Source organism: Bos mutus, chromosome 7 (genome assembly GCF_027580195.1).
Source record: "Bos mutus isolate GX-2022 chromosome 7, NWIPB_WYAK_1.1, whole genome shotgun sequence".
In the NCBI taxonomy this organism is placed as follows: domain Eukaryota; kingdom Metazoa; phylum Chordata; class Mammalia; order Artiodactyla; family Bovidae; genus Bos; species Bos mutus.
The window spans coordinates 51122413-51148416 of record NC_091623.1 but is presented as its reverse complement, the minus strand read 5'-3'; the positions used below and the strand labels follow the sequence as shown (position 1 = coordinate 51148416).

General features: G+C 43.9%; 1 protein-coding gene across 6 annotated transcripts in view; it reads left to right on the top strand.

Annotated features, from left to right (window-relative positions):
• The first annotated feature begins 5982 nt into the window (after positions 1-5982).
• Positions 5983-26004, top strand: part of ZNF333 (zinc finger protein 333) — a 31769-nt gene continuing 11747 nt past the window's right edge. Inside the window, exons 1-7 of one of the 6 annotated variants that reach the window (XM_070373508.1) lie at positions 5983-6038; positions 14441-14484; positions 15519-15642; positions 16614-16715; positions 22077-22159; positions 23317-23496; positions 24922-25009. In XM_070373508.1, coding sequence (XP_070229609.1) covers positions 14482-14484; positions 15519-15642; positions 16614-16715; positions 22077-22159; positions 23317-23496; positions 24922-25009 — 580 coding nt within the window. In that variant the 5' untranslated portion in view covers positions 5983-6038; positions 14441-14481. Of the gene's footprint in view, positions 6039-6519; positions 7182-14440; positions 14485-15518; positions 15643-16613; positions 16716-22076; positions 22160-23316; positions 23497-24921; positions 25010-26004 lie in introns of those variants that run through there. The other 5 variants (XM_070373507.1, XM_070373509.1, XM_070373510.1 and 2 more) reach the window with 5 other exon arrangements.

The window sequence follows — 26004 nt, the reverse complement described above, 5'->3', positions numbered from 1 at the left end:
CGACAAACAACTAATCTCAAAAATATACAAGCAACTCCTACAGCTCAACTCCAGAAAAATAAACGACCCAATCAAAAAATGGGCCAAAGAACTAAATAGACATTTCTCCAAAAAAGACATACAGATGGCTAACAAACACATGAAAAGATGCTCAACATCACTCATTGTCAGAGAAATGCAAATCAAAACCACCATGAGGTACCATTTCACACCAGTCAGAATGGCTGCGATCCAAAAGTCTACAAATAATAAATGCTGGAGAGGGTGTGGAGAAAAGGGAACCCTCTTACACTGTTGGTGGGAATGCAAACTAGTACAGCCACTATGGAGAACAGTGTGGAGATTCCTTAAAAACTGGAAATAGAACTGCCTTATGATCCAGCAACCCCACTGCTGGGCATACACAATGAGGAAACCAGAAGGGAAAGAGACACGTGTACCCCAATGTTCATCGCAGCACTGTTTATAATAGCCAAGACATGGAAGCAACCTAGATGTCCATCAGCAGATGAATGGATAAGAAAGCAGTGGTACATATACACAATGGAGTATTACTCAGCCATTAAAAAGAATACATTTGAATCAGTTCTAATGAGGTGGATGAAACTGGAGCCTATTATACAGAGTGAAGTAAGCCAGAAGGAAAAACATAAATACAGTATACTAACGGCATATATGGAATTTAGAAAGATGGTAACAATAACCCGATTATGCGAGACAGCAAAAGAGACACTGATGTATAGAACAGTCTTATGGACTCTGTGGGAGAGGGAGAGGGTGGGAAGATTTGGGAGAATGGCAATGAAACATGTAAAATATCATGTAGGAAACGAGTTGCCAGTCCAGGTTCGATGCATGATGCTGGATGCTTGGGGCTGGTGCACTGGGACGGCCCAGAGGGATGGTATGGGGAGGGAGGAGGGAGGAGGGTTTGGGATGGGGAACACATGTATACCTGTGGCGGATTCATTTTGATATTTGGCAAAACTAATACAATTATGTAAAGTTTAAAAATAAAATAAAATTAGAGAAAAAATAATAATAAAATAAATAAATTTATATTAAAAAAAAAAAAAAAGAAATACTGTACAGTGAGATCGCCTCCCTGGTGGAAGCCCAGTGGAGGCGGTGAGGACCAGCCTCCAGCCAGGAAGGACACATGGATGTGGATCAAAGATCCTGCATGCCACTGCAGGAGACATAAGAGACCTGGGTTCGATCCCTGGTTCTGAAGATCTCCTGGAGAAGGGCATGGCAACCCACTCTAGCATTCATGCCTGGAGAATCTCCTGGACAAAGGAAACTGGCAGGCTATGATCCATAGGGTTGCAAACAGTCAGAAACGACTGAAGTGACTTGGCACGCATGCACAAGGTCATCGAACGCGGTTTGGGGCTGCTACTGAGGGCGGCCTGGGGGCTCCGGGGAGGGGCACCCACCTTGCAGGCTCTGGGGACCCGTGGGATTCCATGCTCCACCGATGGCCTTTGCCTCCCACCCTCCTCATCCCTCTCCTGACCACAGCTTTCAGGTGCCAGGAGCAGGCCCAGGCTACTGACTGGAGGGCTACCTTGCAGACTAACTAGAAGGGAATTCACAAGACAGACAAACGCCTGAACGCCATCTTGAACTTCCTGGGAGGTGAGCACCAGCTTTCCAAGTATAAATGAGGGGATGGATCTAAGCCTTTCCCATGTTATGATGATAAATCCTCCCCGCTAAATGGGTTTGGCTCTTCACTGTTTGGTGTCCATCTGAATATTAGCTTTCCTTCCCGGACAAAGTGCTGCAGCCAATGTGGCAGGTGCTATGGGATTTGTGGCAAAATTAAAAAGGACTGTGATGAGGAGTACCAGTATTTTTCCTTCAAGATCTGTTGAGATGTGCAGACAACACTGGGACCAACTCAGCATGTGCATGAAACCACAGTTGACCTCTTCACTGTCAGTGTTATACATTTAGGCTGCAAAGCATACCTGGATAGCCAAGGAGCCTCCATGTAGCTCTCCATACAAAAGAAAAAAAGATCTTTAAAGAAGATGCTAGGGACTTGCCTGTGGTTCAGTGGCTAAGACTCCCGGTGCTGGGGGCCTGGCTTTGATCCCTGGTAGGGGAACTCAATCCCACATGCTGCAACTAAGAGTTCACATGTGGGGGAAAAAAACCCCAAAAAACCCAAAACCCTATGTGCTGCAATTAAGACCAGGGTGGTCAAATAAATAAATAAATACATAAAAATTAAAGATGATGCTGACAGGTGGTGACAGCAGAACATACATGAAAACAGATGAACATAATCTTTGACAAAGAACTAATGTTTTTACAGCATAAACCTACCTTATTTTTTGTGAAAGGGTTATTTTAAGACTTTATTTTGACATTAAAATTTCAAACTCAAGAAAAAAAAAGGTTATCTTTCTGAATATTGCTGTCGTAATGTGTCTAACTGTCTTGACAAGCTTCAGAAAAGGTGCATGTTAAGGGAGGAATTTTTTTTTTTTTTTAAGACTGTAACTCAATTTTCACAACTGTTGTTACAAAAAAAAATAAGGTCAAATGTGAAATTCATTATAAGGTATCTTCAACATTATCTTATTTTGGAAGTATGGGGGAACCTTCACTTAGAAGTATGTGACTTCACTTAGAAGTCCAACAGGGGACTTCCCTGGTGGACCAGTGGAGACTCCATGCTTCCAATGCAGGGGGTGCAAGTTTGATCCTTGGTTGGGGAACTGAGATCCCACATGCCATGTAGCAAGGCCAAAAAAAAAAAAAAAAAAGAAAGAAAAAGAAAAACAGATCAAATAAAATAGAATTTAGTGAAAGTCACTCAGTTGTGTCCCACTCTTTGTGACCCCATGGACTATCAGTTCAGTTCAGTTCAGTCGCTCAGTAGTGTCTGACTCTTTGCGACCCCATGAATCGCAGCACACCAGGCCTCCCTGTCCATCACCAACTCCCGGAGTTCACCCAAACTCATGTCCATTGAGTCGGTGATGCCATCCAGCCATCTCATCCTCTGTTGTCCCCTTCTCCTCCTGCCCCCAATCCCTCCCAGCATCAGAGTCTTTCCCAATGAGTCAACTCTTCGCATGAGGTGGCCAAAGTACTGGAGTTTCAGCTTTAGCATCATTCCTTCCAAAGAAATCCCAGGACTGATCTCCTTTAGAATGGACTGGTTGGAACACCACAGTTCAAAAGCATCAATTCTTCAGCTCTCAGCTTTCTTCACAGTCCAACTCTCACATTCATACATGACCACAGGAAAAACCATAGCCTTGACTAGACGGACCTTTGTTGGCAAAGTAATGTCTCTGCTTTTGAAAATGCTATCTAGGTTGGTCATAACTTTCCATGGACTATACAATCCATGGAATTCTCCAGGCCAGAATACTGGAGAGGGTAGCCTTTCCCTTCTCCAGGAAATCTTCCCAACCCTGGGATCGAACCCAGGTCTCCCACATTGCAGGCGGATTCTTTACCAGCTGAGCCACAAGGGAAGCCAAGAACACTGGAGTGGGTAGCCTATCGCTTCTCCAGGGGATCTTCCTGACCCAGGAATCGAACTGGAGTCTCCTGCATTGCAGGTGGATTCTTTACCAAATGAGCTATCAGGGAACTCCAAAAATAGAATTTGACTGCCTTCCAAAAAAGGAAGTCAGTTTATTTACTGTAAAAATTTTAATATACATTTATGCCTGGAAAAAAGAAATACTGTACTTGGATTACGGCAGGGTGCAAATAAGATCCCTTGTTATCTGTGTATGTGTTCAGTCGCTAAGTCATATCAGACTCTTTGCCACCACCATGGAGTCTGCCAGGCTCCTCTGTCTGTGGGATTTTCCAGGCAAGAATACTGGAGTGGGTTGCCATTTTCTCCTCTAAGGGATCTTCCCAACCCAGGGGTTGAACCCATGTCTCTTGCATTGGCAGACAGATTATTTACCACTGAGCCACCTGGGAAAACCCTCCCTTGTTATTAATATTATTTTATTGATAAGAATGATGGTTGAATCCTATTTGGACATTAATACTTAAGATTCTTTAGTCTGAGCCACTAGAGAAGCCCACTTAGTCTTTACACCCTACTGCCATCTTCTGGGGAAACTAAGGAATAAGAAATTCAAAGCAGCTGGGTTTATGAAGCAGGATTGAGGTATGAAAGATCTAAATCTTGGGGTATAAGGAACTGAAGAAAATCCTACAGATATATTAACTGGTTCCTTTGGGTTTCCCTGGTAGCTCAGATGGCAAAGAATGCTCCTGCAATGCGGGAGACCTGGGTTCAATCCTTGGATTGGGAAGATCCCTTGGCGAAGGAAATGGCTACCAACTCCAGTATTTTGGCCTGGAGAATCCCAAGGACAGAGGAGCCTGGTGGGCTACAGTCCTTGGGGCTGTAAAGAGTCAGATATGACTGAGCGACTTTCACATCATTTAAAATCTGCTAATATATTCTTATTGCCCTTGAAAATCCAGGTCTAAGGATACTCATTAATAAGCTAATTTTTGTAACAAGTGCATTAAAATGGGATTTAGGAATCTGGTCATCACATTAATTTATCCCTCCATGATGATCCCTCATCATCCATCCATCCATCCATCCATGCATCATCCACTCATCCATAACCCACCCACCTATCTGTCCATGCATCATTTACCCACCTGCCCATCCATTCACCCATCTTCTTCTTATCCATCCAACAAATGGTTAAGAAATACCTTCTCTGTGCTCAGTGATTTTATGTCAAGGTGGTTGATTTTATTCACTCTCAATTTTATCACATTTCAAGTGAGGTTAATCTTGCCAAATCATTTACTCTTTAGCGGAAAGAAATGTTTATGGCACTAACAAAATTTGATTTTGTTAAAAAATATTTTTTTCATGCAAACAATTCTAGGCAATAAAATCAGATGGTGCAGATTAAATTTGGGAATAGATAAACACCAGGGGATTAAAATAAAGATGTTGTTGTGTAGTTAACTCATAACACTGACATATTTTGAGTAGCTATTGTAAACTATATACTACTTAAACTTTAATGACTTCACCACATTGCACTGTATGGAATTATTTATTCAATGTGCAATAACATGAACAAAGATTACAAACATGTTGAGCCAAAGAAATCAAAGAAAAAAGAATTCATACAGTGTGAGTTTATTTATATAAAATATTAAAATAGACAAAGCCAACCTATAGTAGTAGAAATCAGGATAGTGATTTTCCTTTGAGGAAGCAGACAGTAAATGAAACAGACATGAGGGAACTTTCTGAGTGTGTTCACTTTGTGAAAATTCTTTGAGCTATGTCGATTTCTGTATATTCCTGTATGTTTCTGTATGTACACTGCAAAGCAATTTTCTATATGTATGTTACAGATCAATAAAAAGGTTAAAAAAAACTAAAAGAATTGAAGTTAAGAAAAACAATAAACGATTTTTGCTAGTAAGCCAAAATTGCTTTGGAAGAAATGATACAATTCAAAACAGGTATTAAGTGATTATAATACATAGTTTGGTTTTTTTTTTCACAAGTTTTTTTCAGTTAGTCTGTTTTTCTTTTGTAATGTGGAGGGGAAAAAAAGGCAAATATATATATTTAGATACCAAATTCTAGTGATGAGACTCAATAAAACTTGCTCAACTAAAAAACAAATATGTGTTTGTGCTTCTGTATCAAAGGAATATTTGCTTCATTGGTTGATAACCTTGGAGGAAATAATGAGAAGTGTACACATAATATTAATTGTGCTGCTACTGCTGCTAAGTCACTTCAGTCCTGTCTGACTCTGTGCGACCCCATAGAGGGCAGCCCATCAGGCTCCACCTTCCCTGGGATTCTCCAGGCAAGAACACTGGAGCGGGTTGCCATTTCCTTCTCCAATGCATTAAAGTGAAAAGTGAAAGTGAAATCGCTCAGTCGTGTCCGACTCTTAGCGACCCCATGGACTGCAGCCTACCAAGCTCTTCCGTCCATGGGATTTTCCAGGCAAGAGTACTGGAGTGGGGTGCCACTGCCTTCTCCTATATTAACTGTGAGTTACACACAATAATTGACTTCAAAATGCTTGTTCTGTATATTTTATTTTGAACATGGTGTTAAGTTTCTTATGATTTGTCATACTGGTTAATGTGAAAGCGTGTCATTATAAAGTTCCCTTTTCCTTTGAGACATATTAAGAAATGTTTTTGATTTTACAGGCTAATGTTGCAACTGACTAGTTTGTAAAATATATCATTCCTGTGTATAAGGCATCAAAACATAAAAAAACCCAACCCCAAACAATTGGCTACTATCCAGCGAAAAAGGTCGGCTCTCCCTTCTTACATCCTCTCCTGGTCTAAAAAACTCTATTCTCTTCTAAAAAAGCCAAAAAGAAAACAACAACCGCCCCCCGTCGAACCCCTAAACCCAACCAAAAACAAAGGAGAAAGGCAGGGCGGGGCAGGCGAGGGGTGGGGGGCGGAAGGAAAGAGGAGAGGAAAGTCAAACACTGAGCATCCCAAAGTGCCAGCGAAGCGCCGCCCCACCCACCAAGTCTAGGTCCCGCCCCAATCCCCACTCCACAGGCTTAAGTTCATCCGAGAACAGACATTGGAAGGACTGTTGTTGAAGCGTCAATACTTGGGCCACCGGATGCGAAGAGCCGACTCATTGGAAAAAGACCCCGATGCTGGAAAAGACTGAGGGCAAAAGAAGAAGGAAGGCCGGCAGAGGATGAAATGGTTAGATACCATCACCGACTCAATGGAAGTGGATTTGTGCAAACTCTGGAAAATAGCGAAGGACAAGAAACCTGGCGCGCTGCAGTCCACGGGGTCACAGAGTCGGATACGACTTAGCAACTGAACAAACAATAACAACTAGCCCGGACCATGTGGCATACGCCCCGCCCCTAACTCCACCCTCTAGGTCCGGTCAGACCCCACCCCAGACCTTGACCTTACCCCCAACCGGGGGAAAGAACCTAGAATTTCTCCTCCAAAGTCATATAAAGAGGAGTTAGCCTTCCCGCCACAGTCCGCAGCTCCTTCGGCCCTGAAAGCCAGTGTCTCGGCCACTTCCGCTGCTGGGGTCCCTGACACCGGAAGCGGAAGTGCGCCGCGGCCGCGGACGGAGGTGGCTGTGCTGGACCGCGCGGCGCCTTGCGGTGGGAGTGTCTCCGGCCAGTCTGCAGGTGCGGCCCATCCCCTCGGGAATGCTCGGCGGGAGCGGGGAGGGGTCTGAGGGCCTAGAATGGATTAGCTGGCCAAGGGACTTCCTCCCCGCTGTCCGCCTGGGTCTGGGGCGGCTACCGCACAGCTTGGCTGTGCAGCTGAGCTCCCCCTCTCCAGTCTGTCGCGCTCAGGTACTCCTTGTTTGGGGAGACAGGACTGTCATCCACTTATTGCGCGGGAAATCACGAAGTATAGTCCAGGTCCCGCAGCGAAGGAGTGGTGCACCAGCTGGCTCCAGCATTCACTTGTCCTTCCGGATTTGTAGGCCTACTGTATCTCTTTTATGCAGGATAATTTTTTTATTAATAAATCACGTTTTGTTGCATATTGCGTTTCAGATTATCCAGCTCTGCTCAAGGAAATTTGGGGCTGAGTCTACGTGTGCAGATTCGTTTGAGTGACTTGGCATGTGGATTTGAAAAATGGAATGTACTTTCTATCGAGGGATGAATTAGATGATTTTTTTTTTTTTTTTTGCGGCTGACAATTTGCAGTTCCTTAGCTTAGGACCTGTTAGTTTTCCTTTCCCTTTGGTTTTCTTTCTCCTTCTTCCTTCTTTCCTTTCTTTCCTTAAAAAGCGCTTTAAATTTGTGACTTTTACTTTGTATCAATTTTACTTACTGCAAGGGAAGCCAGTCTTAATAAAAGCTATTTTTCACTTATGTCACAAGTCTTACTAACATCAATGAAAAATAAGGTTATTTAGTTCTTTTCAAGTTGGCTCCAGCCTGTAAATCACCAGAAGGCTTCAAAACTTGCGACTCCAGGAAAAAGAACATAAGTTTGTTAGTACTGGGAACTGAAGTTGAGTTGGCAGTAAATTGAATGTCTTTTTAAAATAATAGGGTTAAGACTCACTTCTTTTTTTTTTTTTATTAATTTATTTTAACTGGAGGCTAATTACAATATTGTGGTGGTTTTTGCCATACATTGACATGAATCAGCCACAGGTGTACATGTTTCCCCTGTCCCACCCCCCACCCCCCCACCTCCCTCTCCATCCCATCCCTCTGGGTTGTCCCAGTGCACCAGTTTTAAGCGCCCTGTTTCATGCATTGAACTTGAACTGGTCATCTGTTTCACATATGGTAATATACATGTTTCAATGCCATTCTCTCAAATCATCCCACCCTCGTCTTCTCCCACAGAGTCCTAAAGTCTGTTTTTTATATCCGTGTCTCTTTTGCTGTCTTGCACATGGGATCATCGCTATCATCTTTCTAAATTCCATATATATGTGTTAATATACTGTATTGGTGTTTTTCTTTCTGATTTACTTCACTCTGTATAATAGGCTGTAGTTTCATCCACTTCATTAGAACTGACTCAAATGTGCTCTTTTTAATGGCTAATCCATTGTGCATATGTACCACAGCTTTCTTATCCATTTATCTGCCGATGGACATCTAGGTTGCTTCCATGTCCTGGCTATTGTAAACAGTGCTGGGATGAACATTGGGGTACATGTGTCTGTTTCATTCTGGTTTCCTTGGTGTGTATGCCCAGCAGTGGGATTGCTGGGTTGTATGGCAGTTCTGTTTTCAGTTTTTTAGAGAATCCATGCTGTTCTCCATACTGGCTGTACTAGTTTGCATTCCCACCAACAGTGTAAGAGGGTTCCCTTTTCTTCACACCCTCTCCAGCATTTGTTTGTAGACTTTTGTTTGTAGATGGCAGCCGTTCTGACCTGCGTGAGATGGTACCTCATTGTGGTTTTGATTTGCATTTAAGACTCACTTCTAATAAGAAATGAGGAAGAAACTAATACTGGAGGAAAGTTAAATGTCAGATTTTGATTTAATGAGTGAGGTATTTCTTTTCAGAGAATTCATGTCCCACTGTGTCTTTTTAGAAAGAATCAATGTTTCTTAAAGATACCTGAAATCTGGTGTTGTGATTTTATATCAGACATTTAAAATTATTTTTATTTTTGACTTTTGTGGTGGTGGTGGTGTTATGTGTGTGTGTGTGTGTGTGTGTGTATTTATGTAGGCATGTGCCTTTTTAATCTAGCTGTGCTGATTTATTCTTGAGTTGATTTTTTGGGCACATTTTCATTGGAGGGGGGCCGATGTTTAATGAACTGGACCTGAACAGGGGAAAAAATGTGACTAAAATAGATTTAGCGCTTGCCCCTGTGGAGGTTTTAGTCTAGCTGGGAAGACAGATTTTAAATTAACAATAAGGGTGATATGTGTGGCAACTTAAAAATATTGCACAATGTGAAAAATTGCACAACTTGAGAGTTGTGCGTTGTTTTATTTGGGGCAAAATGAGGACCGCAGCCCAGGAGACAGCACCTCAGATAGTTCTGAGAAACTGTTCCCAAGAGGTAGGGGAGGAAGGTCAATATATAAGATTTTGGTGAAGGGGAAGTTCAATGCAACCAGGTACTTACTTTACAGAAAGTTGTCTGCTAGTCATGAGAAGCTGATGTCACCATGAAGGGAGTTAGTGCTTTTCTAGATATGAGGAGATGAAAAGATTGGGTTCATAACCAGTTCCTAAAAATATCTATCTGAAGACCTGTTCCACCAGTTTCCCTGAGGCATATTTCCTCATTCGTATTCTCCACCCTGAACTCTCTTCAGGGCCCGTCAAAGGTCAGTGGCAGCCCCAGCAGCATCAGAGGATACAGTCCCAGGAGAGGCAGATGGCTGATGCCCTTGACAAGTGCCAGTTGTAGTTGACACACCTGTAAGATGTCACACAAAATTCCATTTGAACTTTTTGGCCAAACCAATAGAAAACACAGAGGAGGAGAACGTAAGAAAGTCAGGAAAAGTATCTTAAAAGGGACAAACGTTTGAACCTGAAAGATGCGTTGTATATAGCTAGACAAAGAGTCAGGCTATGGAATCGGAGTAGGGAGGAGATTTGAAAGAACCATAGAAGCATAATCTCTTAGGCAGTACAAAGCCTGGTGTGTTCCAGGAGCTGAGAAAAGATGGGGATAGTTAAAACAGAAAACCAAGTGTGGAGTGAAAGAGTTGGGTGGAGAGGAGGGAGGGCATGGAAGATCATGGTAAGCTTTGGACCTTGTTCTAAGGCCATTTGGAAGCCATTGAATCAGAGTTTTAAATACAGAGTAATATGATTTTGTTGATGATTTAAACAAAACACTAGCTTCTGGATTCAGCATGGAGTTTAGGATGAATAAAAATGAATGCAGAGTCCACACATATAGAAGTTTGGGTAAGTTCAGAACTCAGATGATTTTGGAGCTGAAAAAGTTGGGGTTTGGTGATGATGGTGAAATTGGAAAAGCTTGGATGTTTAAGATGTGTAGGAGGTAGAATTAGAGTATTTGGTGTTTGGTGTATTCTCTCTACCACATGATGTAGAGTAAGTGTATAAGTTAGTTGCTCAGTCGTGTCTGACTCTTTGTGACCCATGGACTGGAGCCCGCCAGGCTCCTCTGTCCATGGAATTCTTCAGGCAAGAATACTGGAGTGAGTTGCCATTCCCTTCTCCAGGGGATCTTGCCAACTCAGGTTTTGAACCTGGGTCTCCCGCATTGCAGGCAGATTCTTTACCATCTGAACCACTAGGGAAGCCCATGATACAGAGTAGGGATTGGCAAACTGTGACCTGTGAGCCAAAACTGCTCCAGTGCTAGTTTCTATTAATAAAGTTTTATTTGAACAGGATAAAACACAATATTCTTGCCTGGAGAATTCTGTGGACAGAGGAGCCTGGCAAGCTACAGTCCACGGGGTCACAAAGAGTTGGACACGACTGAGTGACTCACTCATTCACTCATTGGAACACATGTGTTTATATGCTCCCTATGGCTGTTTCTGTGCTACAATCACAATTAAATAGTTGCCATACATGTGGCTCACAGACTTTTTCCCCTCAATTTCCTGATTTCATTATTTATTTATTATTTTTAACTGTGCTGGGTCTTTGTTGCTGCACAGACTTTCCTCTAGTTGTGGCAAGTAGGGGCTACTCTCTAGTTGCGGTGCATGGGCTTCTCATTGTGGTGGCTTCTCTTGTTGCAGAGCACAGGCTCTAGGCATGTGAGCTTCAGAGTTGTAGCACGTGGGCTTAGTAGTTGCAGTTCCCAGGCTCTAGAGCATAGGCTCAGTAGTTGTGGTGCACAGGCTTAGTTGCTGTGAGCCAAGTGGGACCTTCCCTGATCACGGATCGAATCTGTGTCTCCTGCATTGGCAGGTGTATTCTTTACCATGAGCCCCCAGGGAAGCCCACCAGGTGAACTCTTAGTTGTGGCATGTAGGATATAGTTCCCTGACCAGGATCAGACCTGGGCCCCCTGAGTGCAGAGTCTTAGCCACTGGACCACCAGGGAAGTCCTGTGGCCCACAAATCCTAAGCTATTTACTATCTAGCTGTCTATACAAAAAGTTTGCCAACCTCTAACACATAAAGTACACATCAAGTGCCTTGCTGGTGGCAGGATTTGGAGTCCTGAAGAAAGTGGTTGTTGATCAGTCACTAAGTCATGACCGACTCTTTGTGACCCTATGCACTGCAGCACCCCAGGCTTCCCTGTCGTTCACCGTATCCTGGAGTTTGTTCAAACTCATGTCCATTGATTGAGTCAGTGATGCCATCCAGTCATCTCATTCTCTGTCACCCCCTTCTCCTCCTGCCCTCAATCTTTCCCAGGATCAGGGTCTTTTCCAGTGAGGCAGCTCTTCACATCAGGTGGCCAAAGTATTAGAGAATCAGCTTCAGTATCAGTCCTTCCAATGATTATTCAGAGTTGAATTTTTTTAGAATTGACTGGTTTGATCTCTTTGCTGTCCAAGGGACTCTCAATAGTCTTCTACAACACCACAGCTCGAAAGCATCAATTCTTCAGTGCGCAGCCTTCCTTATGGTCCCGCTCTCACATCTGTACATGACTACTGGAAAAACCGTAGCTTTGACTGCACGGGCCTTTGTCAGCAAAGTGATGTCTGTGCTTTTTAGGTCACTGTCTAGGTTTGTAACAGCTTTTCTTTCAAGGAGCAAGTGTCTTTTAATTTTAGGGACACAGTTCTTTTTTTTTTAATTTAATTTTATTTTTAAACTTTACAATATTGTATTGGTTTTGCCAAATATCAAAATGAATCTGCCACAGGTATACATATGTTCCCCATCCTGAACCCTCTTCCCTCCTCCCTCCCCATACCATCCCTCTGGGTCGTCCCAGTGCACCAGCCCCAAGCATCCAGTATTGTGCATCGAACCTGGTCTGGCGACTCGTTCCATATATGATATTATACGTATTTCAATGCCATTCTCCCAAATCATCCCACCCTCTCCCTCTCCCACAGAGTCCGAAAGACTGTTCTATACATCAGTGTCTCTTTTGCTGTCTCGTATACAGGGTTATTGTTACCATCTTTCTAAATTCCATATATATGCCTTAGTATACTGTATTGGTGTTTTTCTTTCTGGCTTACTTCACTCTGTATAATAGGCTCCAGTTTCATGCACCTCATTAGAACTGATTCAAATGTATTCTTTTTAATGGCTGAGTAATACTCCATTGTGTATATGTACCACAGCTTTCTTATCCATTCATCTGCTGATGGACATCTAGGTTGCTTCCATGTCCTGGCTATTATAAACAGTGCTGCGATGAACATTGGGGTACACGTGTCTCTTTCAATTCTGGTTTCCTCAGTATGTATGCCCAGCAGTGGGATTGCTGGATCATAAGGCAGTTCTATTTCCAGTTTTTTAAGGGATCTCCACATTGTTCTCCATAGTGGCTGTACTAGTTTGCATTCCCACCAACAGTATAAGAGGGTTCCCTTTTCTCCACACCCTCTCCAGCATTTATTGCTTGTAGACTTATGGATCGCAGCCATTCTGACTGGCGTGAAATGGTACCTCATAGTGGTTTTGATTTGCATTTCTCTGATAATGAGTGATGTTGAGCATCTTTTCATGTGTTTGTTAGCCATCTGTATGTCTTCTTTGGAGAAATGTCTATTTAGTTTTTTGGCCCATTTTTTTGATTGGGTCATTTATTTTTCTGGAATTGAGCTGTAGGAGTTGCCTGTATATTTCTGAGATTAGTTGTTTGTCAGTTGCTTCATTTGCTATTATTTTCTCCCATTCTGAAGGCTGTCTTTTCACCTTGCTTATAGTTTCCTTTGTTGTGCAGAAGCTTTTAAGTTTAATTAGGTCCCATTTGTTTATTTTTGCTTTTATTTCCAGTATTCTGGGAGGTGGGTCATAGAGGATCCTGCTGTGATGTATGTCGGAGAGTGTTTTGCCTGTTCTTCTCTAGAAGTTTTATAGTTTCTGGTCTTACTTTTAGATCTTTAATCCATTTTGAGTTTATTTTTGTGTATGGTGTTAGAAAGTGTTCTAGTTTCATTCTTTTACAAGTGGTTGACCAGTTTTCCCAGCACCACTTGTTAAAGAGATTGTCTTTTCTCCACTGTATATTCTTGCCTCCTTTGTCAAAGATAAGGTGAGGGACACAGTTCTGTACTTGGAGGGTTTATGTCGTGGTTGGAGAGAGAGAGGCAAACTCACCTAAACAAATACATATAAAAATCCCAACTTGATAAAAGTAATGGAGGAAAAGTAGAAAGTGTTAGAGGTTTTTTTGTTTAAAAAATTTTGTTGTTGTTGTTGATGTGGACTTTTTATAATCATTTAATCTGTTACAATGATGTTTCTGTTTTGTTTTGGTTTCTTGGCCATGAGGCATGTGGGATCTTAGCTGCCTGACCAGAGATAGAACTCAAACCCCCTGCATTGAAGGGCGAAGTCTTAATTACCAGACTGCCAGGGAAGTCCCTTGTGTTTTAAGGGAGCTTCCTAGGTGGCTCAGTGGTAAAGAATCTGCCTGTTAATGCAGGAGACTCAAGTTTGAAGGAAATGGTAACCCATTCCAGTATTCTTGCCTGGGAAATCCCATGGACAAGAGGAGCCTGGTGGGCCACAGTCCATGGTGTCACAGAGTCGGACATAACTTAGTGACCGCACAACAACAACAACAAAGAGGAGATGTGGTCCTTTTATTACGTGAGAGGAGTCAGTGGAAATGGTGAGGGCCTGTGGTGTGAAAGACGATGAGGAGCCCAATATGTTGCATATTGAAGTAAATTTCCGAGTAATTTGGCTGTTTGGATTGGCGCCCTGCTCATGGTCCACAGAAATGGAATTAATTACCCAGGCCAAACCCCGGCTTGGTGTTCTGCTTCCACTCTCGTTTCTCCTCTTACCTCCGTCTTTCTTATTGCAGGAAGGACACACACTGAAACTTTAAACCCTGGCGCTGGTATCATGGTGAGGGGGAAGACTGAGTCTGGATGGTTGTGGGGGTGGGATAATCTTGTACTCGGGACCCTGTCTGCTCTCTCGGAAACAGGAGGGAAGTGTGGAGCATCTTTAGCCCCGTCCCTGGGACTTTTTAGCCTCTTTCAGTGCATGACCTACAGTTCTGGAGGAAACTGGCTTGGATGGAGGGTTCCCAAAGCAACCCTGGGGTTTGGTACCTAATTCCGGAGTCTAATGGCAGTGAGGGGGCTCAGATTGAGCCGGCAGCCACAGAACTCCTCCACGGCCATCCCTGCCATCGCTTGTGAGACCTACCGAAAACACACGTGGCTCTAAAAATTAAGGTTAATTAAAATCCAACAAAATTTAAACCTCAGCTTCTCAGTTACCAAACCACATTTCTCAAGTGCTCAGGAGCCACACGTGCTGGTGGCTGCCTTTTTTTGGAAAGTACAGGCATAGAACATTCCATTCATGACAGAGAGCTTTACCAGTCAGTGCTGTTCTAGAGAATTCCGAGATTAAAAGGCCATCACGTTTCTCAGATGCAGTGGAAGTCCAGTTTTAACAGGCATAAAACAATGACTCATCCTAGGGACTTCATGAAAATGAAAAGAGCAAGCTCAAACTTCTGATGCCTTGAATAAGGAGTTCAGGAAAAACTCAGTAAAGCTGAGAACAGTCTCTGTCATCACTGGATACTGGAGCAGCAGAGAGCCAATGCTTATACTTTCAGATTTGTTCAAATGTTAAAAGAAAGTAATTATTTTTGGTTGGGTACGCCATATGAGCTCTGTCCCAGCAACTCTTCAGTTCTGCCCTAGTAGCACAGTGACAACCACAGAGATGAACAGATGGGTGTGGCCATGTGCCAATAAAACTTTATTTAGACAAACAGGAGGCAGGCCAGGTTTGCTGAGCCCAGCTTTGCAGAGAACACTGAATATTCTCGCACTGGGTCTGCCTTCCCCAAGGGATAAACCCTCATTCTGTAGAATGGTGGGGGTGGTCCTTGCTGAGCCACAATACATGCACTGCCTTAGGAATCAGTCACCTTAGAGGATGTGGCGATGGAGCTCATCCAGGAGTGGACGTTGCTGGACGATGCTGGGAGGAACCTGTGCAGACACGTGCTGCAGGACAACTGCAGGACCCCGGCGCCCAGGGGTAAGGCTTTTGCTACTCTGGTTCTTCCTGTATGCAGATGCTCTTTTTTTCTTTTTTTTAAAATTACTTATTTATTTATTTATGGCTGTGCTGGGTCTTTCTTTACTTGGGGCGAGGGGGACCTACTCTCTGGTTGTGGTGCGCGGGTTTCTCACTGCAGCGACTTCTCTTGTTATGGAGTACAAGCTCTGGGATGCGCAGGCTTCAGTAGTTGTGGCTCCCTGGCTCTAGAGCACTGGCTTGGTGGTTGTGGTGCATGGGCTTAGTGGCCCCACAGCATGAGTGATCTTCCTGGACCGGAGATTGAACACACCACGTCTCCTGCATTGGTAGGTGGGGAAGCCCTGCAAATGCCCTTTAAGTGCTTGCCACATGGCCACAGTGATGCAGTGTGGGTTTCAGAAGGTTTGTCATTCATGGGCTTTCATAGGATAACAGCTGCATGCATTGAGTGGACTTCATTCTCTCTATAGTCAGGGCTTCCCTGGTGGCTCAGATGGTAAAGAATCTGCCTGCATTGTGGGAGACTCAGGGTCAGTCACTGGGTCAGGAAGATCCTCTGGAGGAGGGAATGGCTACCCACTCAGTATTCTTGCCTGGAGAATTCCATGGACATAGAAACTACAGAGGAGCCTAGCGGGCTACAGTTCATAGAGGTTGCAAAGAGTTGGACACGACTGAGTGACTAATACTTTCTCCATGGTCAGGACCTGCATAGGTCTCCTTGAGTTTGGCCTTGGAACTTAGAGAACCTCAGTTCAGAAGGACAGAGAGGAGAGTGTTTGTGGTTTGGGCCCTTGTAAAGGAACCTCATTGAATTCATTAAAAAAAAAATTGAATGTGATTGCTTAGGTCCCCGCCTACTTGCTTGGCTTCAGGAGCTAAGGCCCAGGTGGAGAGTGGGCAGGCTGGGGAAGCATTTATTTTCCTCTGCAAGCCCTTCCTCCCTCGGCCCATATGTCCTTCTCCAGCAGCAGGGACTCCACCATGCAAAGCCAGTCTCGTCTCCCAGGTGGAGCCAAGAGAAGAGCTGAAAGCAGCAGAGCACGATGTTCTCTGTGCCACGGGTGTGGGTAAGTACCCGGGGGCAGAGGGTGTCGTGACCCACCCAGACTGACGTTGAGGGGTGGGTGCTGCTGGGAAGTGTCCATTTGAGAGTATTTGTAAGATTCTGTATTCTGAGGGGAAATAAGACTGTTTGCGTGAGTTCCTTTAACTTCTCTTTTTCACTTTCTAACTCTCCTCTAATTGTTGGTTTCAGATTCACGTTGATGTATGGCAGAAACCAGCACAACATTGTAAAGCCGTTATCCTCCAATTAAAAATAAATTAAAAAAATTTAAAAAAGATCTGTTTCAGTTTCTTTTTTTTAAGGTTTTTTTTTTTTTTTTTTAAAGTGTATACTGTTTTTAAAATTGGAGGATAATCGCTTTAGTGTTGTGTTGGCTTCTGCTCTTCCACAAATGAATCAGCCACAAGTATACACACACCTGCTCTCTCTTGAAGCTCCCTCCCACCCCCCGACCCCATCCCACCACTCTAGGTTGTCGCAGAGCACTGGTTGAGCTCCCTGTGTTACACAGAACTTCCCAGTAGCTATCTGTTTTACATACGGTAGTGTATATGTTTCAGTGCTCCTCTCTCAATTCATCCCACCCTCTCCTTCCCCTGCTGTGTACACAAGTCTGTTCTCTATATCTGTGTCTCTATTCCTGCCCTGCAAATCAACTTGTCTTTTTTTTTTTTTTTAATTGAGATATTCACACACTGTAAACTTCACCCTTTTAAAGTGTACAGTTCACCGGTTTTTAGTATGTTCACAAAGTTGTGCAACCATCACCACTATCCAGCTCTGGAACACTTCCATCACCTCAAAAAGAAACCCTGTACTGATTAGCGGTCACTTCCCATCCCTCCTCCCGCAGCCCCCAGCAACCGCTAATCCACCTTCTGTCTCTGTGGATTTGCCTGTCCTGGACATTTCATACAGATGGACTCATACATCCGTATCTGTCTTCTTTCACTCAGCATCGTGTTTTTTGAGGCTCCTTCATGTCATAGCATGAGAGGCTTCATTGCATTTTAAGGCCGAATGGCCGTCCTCCTTGTGGAAGGACCACATTCTGTTGATCCATTCATCAGGTGGTGGGTGTTGGTTTTTACTTTTGGTGACTGTGAGTAGTGCTACTCTGAATATTTGTGTGCAAGAAGTTTTGTGGATGTGTTTTCGTTTGCCTTGAGTGTGAGAATTCCACTTAGGTGTGGAATTGCTGGGTCATTTTGTTAAACTTTCTGAAGAACTGCCAAATTGCTTTAAAAAATTTATTTTTTCTTTTTAATTTATTTTTTTATTGAAGGATAATTGCTTTACAGAATTTTGTTGTTTTCTGTCAAACCTCAGCATGAATCAGCCATAGGTATACATGTATCCCCTCCCTTTTGAACCTCCCTCCCATCTCCCTCCCCAACCCACCCCTCTAGGTTGATACAGAGCCCCTGTTTGAGTTTCCTGAGCCATACAGCAAATTCCTGTTGGCTATCTATTTTACATATGGTAATGTAAGTTTCCATGTTACTCTTTCCATGCATCTCACCCGCTCCTTCCCTCTCCCCATGTCCATAAGATTGTTCTCTATGTCTGTTTCTCCATTGCTGCCCTGTAAATAAATTATTCAGTACCATTTTCTAGATTGCATATATGTGCATTAGAATATGATATTTATCTTTCTCTTTCTGACCTACTTCACTCTGTATAATAGATTCTAGGTCCATCCACCTCATCAGAACTGACTCAAATGAGTTCCTTTTTATGGCTGAGTAATTTTCCATTGTGTATATGTACCACAAGTTCTTTATCCATTCATCTGTCGATGGACATCTAGGTTGCTTCATGTTCTAGCTATTGTAAATAGTGCTGCAATGAACAGTGGGATACATGTGTCTTTTTCGATTTTGGTTTCCTCAGGGTATATGCCTAAGAGTGGGATTGCTGGATCATATGGTGGTTTTATTCCTAGTTTTTTAAGGAATCTCCTTACCATCTTTCATAGAGGCTGTATCAATTTACATTCCCACCAGCAGTACAGAGTGTTCCCTTTTTTCCACACCTTCTCCAGCATTTATTGTTTGTAGACTTTTTGATGGCCATTCTGACTGGTGTGAGGTGATATCTCATTGTGGTTTGGTTTGCATTTCTCTAATAATGAGTGATGTTGAGCATCTTTTCATGTGTTTGTTAGCCATCTGTATGTCTTCTTTGGAGAAATGTCTGTTTAGGTATTTTTCCCACTTTTTGATTGGATTGTTTGTTTTTCTGGTATTGAGTTGTATGAGCTGCTTATATATTTTGGAAATTAATCCTTTGTCAGTTCTTTCATTTGCTATTATTTTCCCCATTCTGAGGGTTGTCTTTTCACCTTGCTTATAAGTTCTTTTGCTGTGCAAAAGCTTTTAAGTTTAATCAAGTCCTACTTGTTTATTCTTGTTTTTATTTCCGTTACTCTCGGAGGTGGGTCATGGAGGATCTTACTTTATGTCAGAGAGTGTTCTGCCTATGTTTTCCTCTAAGGGTTTTATACTTTCTGGTCTTACTTAGGTCTTTCATCCATTTTGAGTTTATCTTTGTGTGTGGTGTTAGGAAGTGTTCTAATTTCATTCTTTTACATGTAGCTGTCCAGTTTTCCCAGCACTGTTTATTGAAGAGGCTATCTTTGCCCCATTGTATATTCTTGCCTCCTTTGTCAAAAATAAGGTACCAGTAGGCGCATGGGTTTATTTTTGGGCTTTCTATCTCATTCCATTGGTCTATATTTCTGTTTTTGTGCCAGTAGCACACTGTCTTGATGACTGTAGCTTTATAGTATAATCTGAAGTCAGGAAGGTTGATTTCTCCAGCTCCATTCTTCTTTCTCAAGACTGCTTTGGCTGTTTGGTGTCTTTTGTGTTTCCATATGAATTGTGAAATTTTTTGTTCTAGTTCTGTGAAAAAGGCCATTGGTAGTTTGATAGGGATCACATTGAATCTGTAGATTGCATGTGGTAATAGAGTCATTTTCACAATATTGATTCTTCCTACCCAGGAACATAGAATATCTCTCCATCTGTTTATGTTGTCTTTGATTTCTTTCATCAGTGTCTTATAATTTTCTGTGTACAGTTCTTTTGTTTCCTTAGGTAAGTTTATTCCTAGATTTTTAATTCTTCTTGTTGCAATGGTAAATGGGATTGATTCCTTAATTTCTCTGATTTTTCATTGTTAGTATATAGAAATGCAAGTGATTTCTGTACATTGATTTTGTATCCTCCAACTTTGCTAAATTCACTGATTAGCTCTAGTAATTTTCTGATACTATCTTTAGGGTTTTCTGCGTACAGTATCATGTCATCTGCAAACAGTGAGAGCTTTACTTCTTCTTTTCTGATCTGGATTCCTCTTATTTCTTTTTCTTTTCTGATTGCTGTAGCTGGGACTTCCAGAACTATGTTGAATAATAGTGGTGAAAGTGGACACCCTTGTTTTGTTCCTGATCTTAGAGTAAATGCTTTCAGTTTTTCACCATGGAGAATAATGTTTGCTGTAGGCTTATCATATATGACCTTTACTATGTTGAAGTAGGTTCCTTCTGTGCCCATTTTTTGAAGAGTTTTAATCATAAATGGGTGCTGAATTTTGTCAAAGGCTTTTTCTGCATCTATTGAGATGATCATATGGTTTTATCTTTCAATTTGTTAATATGGTGTATCACATTGATTGGTTTGCATATATTGAAGAATCCTTGCATTCTTGGAATAAACCCAACTTGACCAGGGAAGTCACAAGTTTGTCTTTTTGATGTGTTGCTGAATTCCGTTTGCTAAAATTTTGTTGAGGATTTTTGCATCTATGTTCATCAGTGACATTGGCCTGTAGTTTTCTTTTTTTTATGTTGTCTTTGTCTAGTTTTGGTATCAGGGTGATGGTGGCCTCGTAGAATGAGTTTGGAAATGTTCTTTCCTCTGTAGTTTTTTGAAAGAGTTTTAGAAGGACAGCCATTATCTCTTCTCTAAATGTTTGATAGAATTCTGTGAAGCCATCTGGTCATGGGCTTTTGTTTTTTGGGAGATTTTTGATCACAGCTTCAATTTCAGTCAAACTGCTTTTGAGATTTGTTGTTCTTGTTTAGTCGCCAAGTTATGTCTGACTCTTTGTGACCCCATGGACTGTAGCATGCCAGGCTTCTCTGTCCTTCACCATCTCCCAGAGTTTGCCCAAGTCCATGTCTGTGGTTTTGGTGATGCCATCCAACTGTCTGATCCTCTGTTGCCCTCTTTTGAGATTAAGGACACTAATTTACCTTTCCCCCAGTGGTGGGTGAGGATTCTGATTTCTCCATGTCGTATACACACTTTTTGTTTAGTTTTTTTTTTTTTTTTAATTTGAAAATATTTATTTATTTATTTGGTTGTGGCAGGTCTTAGTTGCAGCACAAAGGGTCTTTACTTGCAGTGGTGTATGGGATCTTAGTTCCTTCACCAGGGATTGAACCCGGGTCCCTTGCATTGGGTGTGTGGAGGCTTAACCACTGGACCACCAGGGAAGTCACAAGTTTGTCTTTTTTTTTTCCTCTTCTTCAAACTTTTTATTTTGTATTGGGGTATAACCAAGTTAATCTTTATATTGAACATTTCTATGTATATTTCTTGTTTGATTGCTTCTTGTTTCTCTGATAACACACTTTTTGGCAATATCAGTCTAAATCTCCATGGAGGGGACTTCCAGTGGTTAAGAATCCACCTTCCAGTGCATGAGACTCGGGCTCCATACATGGTCAGGGACCTGAGATCCCACATAGCTAGGGCAACTAAGCCCCAGTGCCATAACTGGAGAGCCCTTGAGCTGCAACTACAGAGCCCATGTGCCTGTGGACCACAACCAGAGAGGCACACGCACTGCAGCGAAAGATCCCACATGCCGCAGTGAAGACCCAGCACAGCCAAAAATAAATAAATATTAAAAGAAGTCTGCATGAATTCTTTTACCAGGAAAGGCCTCTGGTTTCCACCTCATCCCATCACTGCCCAACTCTACACACAGCCCTAATCTTTAGAATCTCCCTTTGCTCACTGCAGTGGTAAAGAATCCGCCTGCCAATGCAGGAGACACAAGAGACTCTCAAGGATCGGGAAGATCCCCTGGAGGAGGAAATGGCAACCCACTCCAGTATTCTTGCCTGAGGAATCCCATGGACAGAGCAACCTGGCGGGGTCCATGGGGTCACAAAGAGTTGGACATGACTGAGCACACAGCACATTGATACCTTGCTCATTGATACCTTCTACCTTTCAGTATTGTCCCAAGTTTAGGGTCAGTATTAAAAAAAAAAAGGTGTGTGTCAGTTTCATACTATGACTTCTTTCTGAAATAAGGTAATTTTTTTTTTCCCCATTCATTTTAGACTGGGAATCTCAGTTTACACCCAAAGAGCCTACTTCTCTGCAGGATATTTCAGAAGAAAACTCATCCTATAATTTGCAGATGGTAAGATTCATGTGGGACGATTCTTCATTCCCTTTCATAGGAGAAGGTGAGGAGTAGCTGAGTTGGATGCACACACCAGGGCCAGGCAGACACTTGAGCCAAGGTGTTTCCTCCAGGACATGAAGTATCTAGAGGGAGCACCCATTTTGGGTGATTTAGGGTGGGGGGAGTATTGGCTTGGTGTGTGAGAACTCCATAAAGGAGGCGGTTCAGAGTGTGGGCTGTGGGTCACGGGAGATGTGGATAACTAACTGTGGCCCTGTGATTGACAGATACCAGGTAGGCAGATACAGAACCTAGGAAAACACAGAACAGTGTGTTCATATTCAGAACTAAATGCTCCCAACTTTTCTATAAAAACCTTTTTAGGGACTCCCCTGGCAGGCTAGTGGTTAGGACTCTGCAGTTTCACTGCCAGGGTCTCAAGTTTAATCCCTGGTCGGATTAAGAAGATCTCACAAGCTGTGCAGTGCTGCCTGGAACAAAGCAAAAACCTTTCTAGTAAAATATCTCGCAGTGCCTCTGAGGGTTGGTGGTCTACCCTCCAGCCACGGGCCCCCCAGAACCAGAAAAGGGTCAGGTGTGTGCGTCCAAGTCCCTGGTTCAGTCGGTCCTCAGAGACCCTTGGTAGTTGGTGCCCACAGTGAAGTAGGGGAGTTTCCAGGTCTGAAACTGCCAGACCCGCATTGCCCAAATTCTTTTCTTAATTAATTAATTTGGCTGGGTCTTAGTTGTGACATGGGCTTCCCTGTCGCTCAGACAGTAAAGAATCTGCCTGCAATGTGGGACCGACCTAGGTTCAATTCCTGGGTCAGGAAGATCCCCCTGGAGCAGAGAATGGCAACCCATTTCAGCGTTCTTGCCTAGAGAATCACGGGTAGAGGAACCTGGCGTACTACAGTCTGTGGGGTCTCAAAGAGTCAGACATGACTGAGCAATTAACACTTTAGTTGTGACAAGTGGGATCTAGTTCCCTGACCAGGGATAGAACCCAGGCCTACTGCATTGGGAGTGCAGAGTCTTAGCCACTGGACCGCCAAGGAAGTCCCATGGACCCCAAATTCTGATGGTACTACCCCCAAACTTTGGGTCTCTTAGGGTGAGGACAGCCTCCATACCACCTCTTCCTGCTTAGCACCCTCTACTCCTTTTCCCAGGGGCCAGAGCTGGACCTGAAGATAGAGATCAAGTCTGAGATGGAAGAGGAGGTGATGCCTCCAGCTCCAGAGGACTGGTCAGCTCTCCAGCAGTCTTCTGAATATGCGGTAGACCTGGGAAGTGGTCTGCCAGGAGGGCCCCAGCCCCTGCCAAGAAGGCCCAAGGTTCAGGATATGTCTGTAAGTGGGGAGGCAGGAGGGAGGGAGGAATGGAAGGCCAACTAGATAGGAAATTGGGAACATGCTGGAGACCCAGGCTTAGCTCCTGGTGAGAACTACTGAACAGGCCTTGGTGTTTCTGCACTGAGTGTAAATATCCCCAGCGTGATGTCATGCCCAGGGCAGTCCTAGGGGAGGGGGTGGCACCCAGGATCCAGGTCTTGCCTCTCTGGGTCCAGATTTCCTTCTTCAATCCTTCCATCCTTTCCATGGCCAGGAAACCTGCAGGAATGAGCAGGTCCTGTGACCCAAGGGCTGTGTGGAGAGTGTTCAGGCTGGTAATCATGCTCTGGGCTCAGGGCCTTATGTTTTGGTTCTGAGGTGGAGAGAGTTACAGAGAAGGATACTTTAAGGTGTGCTTGGAGCCCTGCCCTGAGGAGAAGGGGCCTATTCTCCCCTGTCTCCCACCCATCACCTGCCCTGAGGAACCAGCCACATTTGCTTCCCAACCTTCACCAAGTCCTGCCAGCTTTTCCTCCAAAATATAAACTTGCCTCTGACTGCTCCTCCTGGCCCTGGTGCCACCACCTTACCCAGAGCCACTGTTAGTTCTCCTGGACCCAGCCTTCTGCTGAACATGGAGGCCAGAGACATCCTATAGAAAGCAAGTCAGGGGCTTTCCTGGTGGCCCAGTGGTTTAAGAATCCACTTGCCAATGCAGGGCACATGGGTTCGATCCCTGGTCCAGAAAGATTCCATGTGCCACGGGGCAACTAAGACCGTGTACTACAACTATTGAGCCCGAGCTCTAGAGCCTAAGAGCCACAACTATTGAGCCTGTTTTCTGCAAAAAGAGAAGCCACTATAGTGAGAATCCCGTCACCACAACTAGAGAGTGCTGCACACCAGAACTAGAGAAAGCCCAGGCACAGCAACGAAGACCCAGCACAGCCAAACATAAATAGAAATTAAAAAAAAATATATACAGCTTGGTTCAAACACCTTTCCTGAGGGAGTGGCCGTTGGTATAGGAGGGTTCCCGTCCCTTCTCCCACAGCAGGGATTTTCCCCTTGGGAATAGTTTACTAACACCCCCTCATTTGCAGGGCTCCACCCATGCCTCCTGCCTCACCCCTCAGTCTACTGGCCATCCACTGGTTCTCTGTGCCCCAGAATCAACCCCCCACCCTGCCCAGAGGCTGCTTAGATGAGGCCTTCCCTACCTGGGCCCCCTCTGTCTGTCCTGTCTTGGACTTGAAATTCCATGACACTGATTAGCTTTGTGTTGAGGAGTTGTAAACCTGGACGTGGTGAACGAGCCTTGTCCCTCCTCTTAGCATGTTTCCCAAAGCAGGGCCAGTCACACCAGTTCAGTCTGGGTGAACAGGTGTGAGCGGATCCCACCCACGCTGTGACTCTACAATCTGTTCCTGTCACTTTGTCCAGGGGTTGAAGGTGGCTGTGCAGATGCAGAGGGTGGCCACGCCGGAGCCTGCGCTGGGCCTCCCCAGACTGTGGAGGGCTGGGGGTGCTGGTGAGTAAGAGCCTGGTGGAATTACAGCCCGAGGGCCCTCCTGTGTTGTGTTCTGTTGTGTCTGGGAACTTGGATCCACCTTCCTTTCTTCTGACTGCAGTCGTTGTCTTAGGGAGAGAATATATAAAGTCATCTTATTTTTTATGGGCTCCCCAGGTGGCACTTGTGGTAAAGAACCTGCCTGCCAATGCAGGAGACAAAAGAGATGTGGGTTTGATCCCTGGATTGGGAAGATCCCCTGGAGGAGGGCATGACAACCCACTCTAGTATTCTAGCCTAGAGTATCCCATGGACAGAGGAGCCTGGCATGCCACAGGCTGTGGAGTTGCAAAAGTTGGACACGTCTGAAAATGTAGCACAAACAGTATTCCATCGTATATATGTCTTCTTTATCCGTTTCTCTCTCAATGGACATTTAGGTTGGTTCGGTATGCTGGCTATTGTAAATAAGTGCTGCAGTGAACGTTGGAGTGCATGTATCTTTTTGAATTATGATTTTCTCCATGTATATGTCCAGGAGAGGGATTGCTGAGCCATATGGTAGTTCTATTTTTAGTTTCTTAAGGCACCTCCATACTGTTCTCCGTAGTGACTGTATCAATTTGCGTTCCCACCAACAGTGAAGGAGGGTCCCCTTTTCTCCACACCCTGTCCAGCATTTATTGTTTGTAGATTTTTTGATGATGGCCATTCTGACAGGTACAAGGTGATAACTTCACTGTAGTTTTGATCTGCACGTCTCTAATGACCAGCGATGCTGAGCATCTTTTTACGTGCTTTTTGGCCATCTGTGCTATAAAGTACTTGTGGAGTACTTGGAGTACTCTTTGCTCTTAAATTACCCTGGAAGGGCTCTAGACTGTCATCCTGTGGTGAGAAGGACACTGGGAAGCAATTGCAGACAAACCCCTGACACCTTCCCCCTGGGGCCTTGCAGTCTGGGGAGTGAGTATGGGGTAGGCGTGTCAGGGGTCCCTAAGGCCACGCCCCAAACT